The sequence below is a fragment of the Priapulus caudatus genome, unplaced genomic scaffold (genome assembly GCF_000485595.1).
Source record: "Priapulus caudatus unplaced genomic scaffold, Priapulus_caudatus-5.0.1 Scaffold1027, whole genome shotgun sequence".
NCBI classification, from domain to species: Eukaryota; Metazoa; Priapulida; class Priapulimorpha; order Priapulimorphida; family Priapulidae; genus Priapulus; species Priapulus caudatus.
This window is the reverse complement of record NW_014578088.1, coordinates 70,578-79,473: the sequence shown is the minus strand read 5'-3', so window position 1 is coordinate 79,473 and position 8,896 is coordinate 70,578. Positions and strand designations below refer to the sequence as shown.

At 45.2% G+C, this 8,896-nt stretch overlaps 1 protein-coding gene across 1 annotated transcript in view; it reads left to right on the top strand.

Moving 5' to 3' along the window:
• Nucleotides 1–8,896, top strand: part of LOC106815040 (vacuolar protein sorting-associated protein 13A-like) — a 64,248-nt gene that overhangs the window by 25,607 nt on the left and 29,745 nt on the right. The window contains exons 7-14 of the mRNA XM_014819466.1: nucleotides 1,308–1,466; nucleotides 2,601–2,751; nucleotides 3,233–3,354; nucleotides 3,490–3,671; nucleotides 4,377–5,011; nucleotides 5,578–5,690; nucleotides 6,235–6,375; nucleotides 7,296–7,363. Of these exons, the coding sequence (XP_014674952.1) occupies nucleotides 1,308–1,466; nucleotides 2,601–2,751; nucleotides 3,233–3,354; nucleotides 3,490–3,671; nucleotides 4,377–5,011; nucleotides 5,578–5,690; nucleotides 6,235–6,375; nucleotides 7,296–7,363 (1,571 nt within the window). The remainder of the gene's footprint in view (nucleotides 1–1,307; nucleotides 1,467–2,600; nucleotides 2,752–3,232; nucleotides 3,355–3,489; nucleotides 3,672–4,376; nucleotides 5,012–5,577; nucleotides 5,691–6,234; nucleotides 6,376–7,295; nucleotides 7,364–8,896) is intronic.

Genomic DNA, 8,896 nt, shown 5'->3' with positions numbered 1-8,896 from the left:
GATGATGATTATTTTTGAGAGAGAAGGGGGGGGGAGAGACAGGAAGAATAAGAGTAAGAGGTGAGGAAGTGAAAATAGAGATCGTGCGTGCGTGCGTGCGTGCGTGCGTGCGTGCGTGCGTGCGTGTGTGTGTGTTTGTATGTGTGCATCCATGCATGCATGTATGTTGTGCTGTGTATTGTGTTGCCGTTTCAGTACAAGATAGGATGACAGTGAGCGTTAAGTGTACAGGTATTGATCAGAACATGGTGGATATCTGTCCGTGGTAAAAATGGGTAATCAGTGAGACTGTATGCACTGCTGCTAATCTTAATGACTGTATTCATCGGGTGTTATAGGCATGTATGCGTGTAGCGCGCACCCTCTTATAACCAGCGTGCCCAGTTCATTCCACATATCGTGCACAAGTGCTCTGCAAATGTATTGATTGTGCATCTCGGATAATGGTGCCGCGTGAATACTTCATTGCAGAGAAGTTGTCAACCAGTAGTATTACTGTGTGTAATAATAATAATGATAATGTTGCCCATTTAGCTATTTTGCAACGGCAGCATAGCAAACATTGCAGCTCGCATTTAGATTGGATGCAGTGAACCATCATATTGGCAGATCAATCTCTGAGTTACATATTTTAAATTTTCGTCACCTTCTTCTGTAAATTCACGCTGGATTATTAATAGCATAAAATCCTTAATGGAACGTGGATCCCCTACCACTGGGAGTCTACACTATCATAACATTTTACACATATCGCAAACTCTAAGCCATAGAGTTAAACTGTGTACCAATGAATGGAATACCTCTACTATCACGGGGTTAAGTTCCTAGAAAATGTAGCATTTTTTTCAAATCATGAATGATTTATATAATGTTGAATGGGAAGCATTTAATTTTTGCAAAATTTCGCTATTGACAAGTTTGGGATGGGGAGGGGAAGGTTACTGTATAACATGGACCAACTACAAGTTTGCAGCTTTTTACTGTACCAGCATTTGTGAATTCTTTTATAACTTGTTAAGGGTTGCGAAAAAATCGGTGGCATACGTTCATATTTCTGATGCAGTCTATGCTCTCTCCAGTCACTAATAGTCTTTCAGCACTAAGTGTTACTTATGTTACTCCTGCTCCTGACATGTCTTACTTACCAAGCAAATCTTGATTACACATTTTATTAATGCATATATTTTTCAGTGACAGTGAACACAGTCTGTGTATTTTCGTGTGCCATTGACTTCACATCTATTCTATTTCAGTCAATAATCTGCCTAATTGCAGTAGTAAAGATTATAATCATGATTGCTTGACAGATCTTCATCCGTAACATTCACATCCGGTATGAGGACACTGTCACTGAGCGTAAGAGTCCCTTGGCAGTGGGAATCACGCTCCACAATCTTTCGGCTGAGACGACAAACTCCAAGTGGAAGATCACGCAGATCGAATCAGAGGCGACGTCCATCTATAAGGTCAGTGGTGAACACGTAGTGTACAGTCAGTCATGTTGGTGTAGGGCTCCATCAATAAAGTCAATCATGTTGATTTAGTCCTACATCTGTAATGTCGCTTATATTAATCTGGTCCTTTATCTTTAATGTCAGCCATGTTTATGTAGTCCTTTATCTTGAAAGTCAGTGATATTGATGTGTTCCTCTTTCTTTACCCGCAGCCATGTTTATGTAGTTCTTATCTATAAAGTCGGTGGTATTGACATGGTTATTTATTTATGAAGTCAACCGTGCTTATTGTAGACCTTCATCTATAATTTCAGTTATGTTTGTGTAGTCCTCCATTTATAAAGTCAGTCATGTTTGTAACTTTCTTTATCTATAATACCAGTCATGTTTATGTGACAAAAATTTATCAGCCATTGCCTGTAGCACATCTTAGATTCTTGGTATGATCTAGCCGAGATGGGGAGAAGGGGTGGCATATAGATATATATCTTCACACCACAGCATGCAAAAGTTGTTACCCTGCAAGAATGGCTGTGATTCACTCTTTCTCAACAAACGATTTTTTAGGCTAAAAAACCTGGTCAGTAATTGGCATGGCGAGCACTTGTCGTGATGCTTCCGGAATGCACGAATGCCAGCAGTAGGGAGTGAATGGCAGCTTCCTTGCTGGGGATCCTGTAGAATCCTGATTTATTGTTACGATAAAACATTGATCTTCCTCTGTAGATAAAACATGATCAAATTCTTCAAGTTCTCAGTAAACATTACGATAAATCTTAAGGGAATTCAATAAAGAGGGTATGGGTGTGTGCAGTACTAGCAGGAAATTACATGTGTTTCCTTTCAAAAATATTGCATGGAGTACATGCAGAGTATACTGTGTGTAACCATATTCGTCACTAAGTGTCAACGAAATTAGTTGCCTTCTTATTTAACCAGACTGGTTTGCGTAGCCAGCAGTGACACTCGGCCATGATTGTTGTATACTGCACATGCTTCTTCGCAGTTCCTATACTATGTGTATACGTAGCCTTCAAGACTTGAACTTCTGTAGCCAGAGTAATACGTGCTGCATCCTAAGAGTGCTACGCGGTGAACTTTCCACACGTCCACGGCAGCCACATCTTCTGCGATATCTCGCTGCAGATTTTAAAGCTGGAAGAGCTGACGATGTACTGGATGCCGCTGGTCGCACACGACCAGCTGCTCTCTACTGTCACTGACGTCACCTACTGGAGGGAGCTCATGCGCCAGTCCCTCGTCACCCACGCCTTTGAAGGGGAGAAATTTGATTTCGGTAGGCACGCATCGCGGGCGCGTAACATATGGAGCTCCCCATCAGGAGCTCGATAAACTTCCTAGTCCCAGATGCACAAAGGGCCTATGCCAATGCAATGCCAATGCAATGCCAATGCCAATGCCAATGCCAATGCCAATGCCAATGCCAATGCCAATGCCAATGCCAATGCCAATGCCAATGCCAATGCCAATGCCAATGCTCATTGAGAGTAGATCAAACTAGAGATTGGACACCGTTATCTGAGCAAGCTGTTGACATCTGTCGGCATACCTTAACGTCTAGACATGCACGAGTGAGAGCTGTACGCATGAACACACGGATAGAATGTGGCAGTGCTTGTCACAGAGGTGGTAAGGTTTCAAGCGCCGCCGTATTTAAGTAATGACGCAGCATGTAGCGTCGACGGTGAATAGCTGTAGCAGGACCTCGAAGCATGATCGAGCGTCGATGGCTTCCTCATGTGTTGTCTCTCCTACAGTGCTGAAGCCACTCTCAGCCGTCGCTAAAGTGATCATGAACAAGAGTGAGGACACCAACGTTCCGAAGCTACTCGTAGATTTCGTCGTGCCCGACATGTCTTTGTCGATCGGGCGGCAACAGGTGAGGTGATGCTGTTGTTGTATCGAATGCCGCTATTGTGAAAACTGTATTGCGCTGCAGGGATAATACCGTGAGGATTATAAGATGATGTGAAATGTCAGCAGGTTCGTGTTTTTTCTCTCTCTCTCCCTGCAGTTCCTGTCACTGGTGAGTGTCTTGGAATCGTTCCAAATGATCGAAGTCAACCGACAGTTTAGACAGTATCGGCCAAACGTACCTCCACCTCATAACTCTGCAAAGTGGTGGCACTACGCCTACAACAGCATAGTCAACGAGTATATCAGGCCGTACAGCTGGGAACGAATACGCCAACATCGGTGTGTAGCTGATATCTTGGGTAACTTAAACTAGCAATGTTGTTGTTTTGTTGCTCTCACATTGTGGGAGTAGCAGTTGCTCTTTTCATTATCTTTTTAAACTATAGTTTAATGGCAGTCGTATTAGAACATAAGCGTAGTAGTGATAACCAACATTTTTACAGCATGCTCACTACGCATGCACATGGTAAAATCTATTGTCATCAGTTCTTGACAGATAACTTTGAGCTGTTATCCATACGTGTTGTATGTTTAGTAATGAGTTTCACAGTGTATTATGTTCTGTCTCTCAGAAATGTGCTTTTGGGTTGTTGAGTGATGTGTTTATAAACTATGCTCCTACAAGGTCTGTGCCATACCTGAAGAATGTTCTCTCATGGTGTCAGGACGTGTATACAAAATGTGTTTTCAAGGTGTCTACGCTGTATGTGCTCTCATGACGTTTTCACCATACTTTAATGAAACGTGCTCTAATGTTGTTGCGACGTAAGCATTCGTAACAGGTGCTCTTGAGACGTCCCTGCCACGAATACGCAAGCAGCCTTCATGCGACGTTTGTACTGTGCTTGCAGAAAACTTTCTTTCAGTGTTGCGATGTACCACCAAGTAATAAGTAGTCTGTGCTGTGCTTGCAGTGTACGTGCATGTTCAAGTTGCCGCGATGTGCGCATGCGTAACGTGCTCACGTCTGTGCTCTACGTACAGGGCACGCTACCGGCAGTACAAGGAGCTGTACAAGCAGCGGCTGCACCGCCTCAAGGACACCGAGCTGCTTGTCGACCTGCAGCGGCAAGAGGACCAGCTCGACGTGCCCAACATCCTGATGGCGCGTGAGCAGGCCAAGCTTGAGATGAGCCGCACCTCGCCGCATCGTGTCCGCCGCGTCCCGCCGAAGCCCGCCGCGTCGTCCTGGTTCGGAGGAGGAGCCGAGGAGGAGGAGGAGGAGGAGGGGGAGGGAGGGGAGGTGTATGTTCCGGCCGAGGTCGAGTCGGCCGCGCTCTGGTCGAAGCTGTCGCCGGAGGAGAAGCAGGTGCTGTGCACGGCGATCGGCTACGCGGGCGACTGCGACGCGGCGGCGGCAGTGCGTGGCGCGCGGCCCGCGCAGTACATCGAGCACAAGGTGAACCTGACCGTCGCGAACTGCACGGTGGCGCTGCTCAACCGCGGCAAGGACATCCTCGTGCTCTCCTGGTGCAACCTGCTGTGCAGCCTCGAGAACCGGCCGGCGGCCGACGCCTACCGCATCTCGGCGAGGACGGAGAGCTTCCTGGTAGAGGGCGCTTCAATCGAGCACGACCTGGTGCCGGTGCTGACCGCTGACAACACGGTGGGCACCAAGGGTAAGCATCGAACGCGCTTCGCGATGAGGAATTCCGGCACGCGTTTTAACGTTCGAGTCGGATTTATAGGAAGCATGGGAATACTTTACAATCAAACCTCGGTTATCCGAACATCAATTATCCAAATTTCGGATTATTCGAACAAGATCTCAAGGTACCGTGAATATTTAATGGTAATACGATCAGATTAGTTATCCGAACATTCAGTTATCCGAACAAAATACTCCCCGCCCGTCTCGTTCGGATGATCGAGGTTTAACTGTACCTTGTTTTGGTGCATATAGGTTCTAACCAAATAGGAATTTAGTGTATATTTTTGTTAGCCTACAATGAAGTTCGGTGCACTAGAGTTTCATGAGTTGTATTTGTAACGGCATGCGTTGGAATCGGGTTTATAGGACGTGTGGGAATACTTTACCTGGTTTTGCTGGATATAGGTTCAAACCAAATAGGAATATAGTGTAAATTTTTGTTAGCCTACAATGAAATTCGGTGCACTAGAATGTCATGAGTTATATTTGTGTTTTGGTAATACTATGAACAATCTATTTTATCACATTATCTAGGAAACAGAGCACCACACGTGTTTTCTCTGGACCTTGAGGCTAAGCCCACTCACGTGCAGGCCGATTTCGCTGTCAGTCTGCTTTTGGAACCAGTGGAACTTGTCTATCACGAGGTATGTGGCCTCTAGTCTCCACCCAGTAAAAAAACAAAACTTTAAGAAACGAAGTGTGATTTGACGAGCTTTGCGCGTCGCCCGTATGACAGTCTGAGATGGTTTACGAAAGTTGCATCGCGTCGTCTCTCTGTCGTGTTGCATTACATCTTACCTCTCTGTCGTGTTGCATTGTGTCACCTCTCTGTCATGTCGCATCACATCTTGCCTCTCTGTCGTGTTGCATTGTGTCACCTCTCTGTCATGTTGCATTGTGTCACCTCTCTGTCATGTTGCATCACATCTTGCCTCTCTGTCGTGTTGCATTGTGTCACCTCTCTGTCATGTCGCATCACATCTTGCCTCTCTGTCGTGTTGCATTGTGTCACTTCTCTGTCATGTTGCATTGTCACCTCTCTGTGATGTTGCATTGTGTCCCCTCTCTGTCATGTTGCATTGTGTCACCTATCTGTCATGTCGCATCACATCTTACCTCTCTGTCATGTTGCATTGTGTTTCCTCTCTGCCATGTTGTATCATGCCTTTCCTCTTTGTTGTGTTGCAGCACGCGATGTCAGAGCTTGTTGGCTTCCTGCAGCTGCCAACGCTCGCGCTGTCGGAGGTCAGAGAGACGGCTGCAGGCATCGCTAAAGAGGCTGTCCACTACACGAAGGCGGGACTGCTCTATGCAATCGAGACTCACAAGGTGCGTAGTAGACGAACCCGCACAAGCACGCTCTCACTGTGCCTGCAGTGGGTGACAGTCGGTGGTGGAAGACGTGCTCATCCGAAGTAATTTCCTGACAGATTCCATATACATTAGGTACTAATTACCACGCCCGTGTCAGGTGACCGCTTTTGTCTTGTTCTGATTTTTTTGGCAAATTCTCTACCTTTGTCCCTAAAGTGCGCTTTTTAGTACGCTATTAGTGCAATTATCCTGTAACTTGAACTCTGTTCATCGCAGTCGCTTTACTTCTAATTAATGGCTGCTTTTATGAGGTGTTGTATATCTTTTGTGTCAGATGACTTCGTAAAAATGTTTATGCTTTCGTTAAATCTGGTCTGTACACTGCATAATTAAAACTACTCTTTTGTAGTATGTATAAAAACATTTCTGTTATTAGCTTGGCTGTCCAGTATCTGTAGAGTTTAGACTGAGAGAGAATTAAGGTTCATGCGGTTACGATACAAACCCGGTGTTTATACCAAGAAGCGTGTTTAAAACAAAGTGTAAAATTGTAGCTATACTAGCTTGTTATTATTTAGTGGGATGATATTGAAAAAAGCTGTTAACTCATTTATTATATATGAGAGCATGAGATAAAAAGCATGTAAGACTAGGGAAAAAGGTTGTGACATGTTAGAGTTGGGTAGTAATGCAAATCAGTGTACAGTGTATGAAATTAATGGCTGTTTGACGAATGAGTAATTATTAATGTCGAACAACAGCACTTCCTATCGCAGCAACATATGCCGCATTAATGATCCAGGTAAATAAAGAGGGGGGAAATGTCAGTGGTTCTATCGAAATCATAGAAGTCGTCATTTGTGGACGTATCCCAGCCATAGATGTGTCAGCATATATATGGATGCCATTTGAAAGTGCCCCTATCTACTTTTCAGACTGTGCACTTTTCTGTGGACATCAAGTCTCCGTATTTGGTGATTCCAGAGTATGGAACATTGCAGAGGTAGGTGCAGCCAACGTGGCCAACGTCTTCTAGTTAAAGTGCACTCAGTGTGGTGCGTACCATCATATACAAATAATAAACATAAAGTGCATAGTATTTGTTAAACTGAGCAGATAACGTCGTAAGTAATTTAATATAAGTAGCCTGTCCTATTGGCTGCCTCTAGGCAGGCATGTAAGAAAGTAAGAATGATCAATATGCTGCCTCAGGCATAGTGCGATCAATACATCGTTTCGACAAGTGTACCCTAAAAACGTTGTTCTTAGGTAAAGAGTGAAATGTGAAACAGTACAATACCTCTGCTACTGTATTAAGCCATCTATTTCATTTATACCGTAAGTCTATATATGTGGGATGTGAGCCAAAAAGGTTGAGTTGATGGCGAAAGAGACCATGAAGTAGATAGAGGAGGAAGGAGGCGAGATTAGGGAAAGAGAAAGTGGGTGAGGAAAATAAGGAAAGGGAGAAACAGTGTGAGGGATATAGAGCGATGGAGCTCTATGGGCGAAAGAAGCGGGAAATGAGAGAGTGAGAGAGAGGGGGGCAGAAGATGAATAGAAAGTGCGAACGCGAGAGAAGAGGGAGAGGGAGATTATGACTGCCACCGAGTTACAGTATACTCTCGCTGTGAGTAGGTTTGGGTCTATAACACATCTGCGCTGCTGTTGGGTGTGCATTACTCCTAATCAATATTCAGCATACGACTAAGCGTTGAGCCTGTGTGAGAGTGTAACGTGGAAGCTTTCCCTAAGAGGCACAAATGTGGTGTCGGCATTAGATAAATGATAAATGAAATGGGCATGCTTGTGTAGAAAATGTCATATATGCAAGCACGAAGAGGCCATGCAGCTCGTAACACCTGGAGAATGTTTCCGTGCAAGAGACGGCTTGCTTGTGGTATTATGTTGCAATTCTTTGCCATTATTGGATTGTGAAATAATGAAAGTCCACGTGTAATTGAACGAAAGTGCTGTTAAAGACTATATCATGAGCGTATTAATACCCCTGTCACGCCTTCACGCGATCACGCTCGCGCTCCCACTGCGACCTGAAAAGTATGAAAGCGCGAGGATAAGCGCAGTAAGGTCTCTGAGAACGAGTTGGTGACGCAGTGGAAACTGTCAAGGACGGAAGAGGGTCGCCATGAGCTATCTTAAGCGCCAAACCTTGGCGCTTGTGTTGGTCCGAATCAAAACAAGCGCAGCGGGTCGGCGCTCTGTAATGAGCGGTGTAATGACGCAGTACAGTCGCCGTGGTAGCGCAAAGCGAACTACATGAGCGTATCGTGGACGTAGCAACAACGCATAGAAGCGACTTGGGGTCGCAGAAATCGTCCCCTGCGACTGGTTTGCGACTGCTGTATGCTCATTGGGCTCTCCATGCGTGCCTCTCCCATTCTTATTGCGCCGTTACTGCGCTTCCACTACGTTTTCTGGTCTTGTTTCCACTCATTCTACGTCCACACTGCGCTGCCACTGAGACTATGATGCTCGTAATACGTCCAATGCGTTGTTCCCACGTTTGCAATAAGCT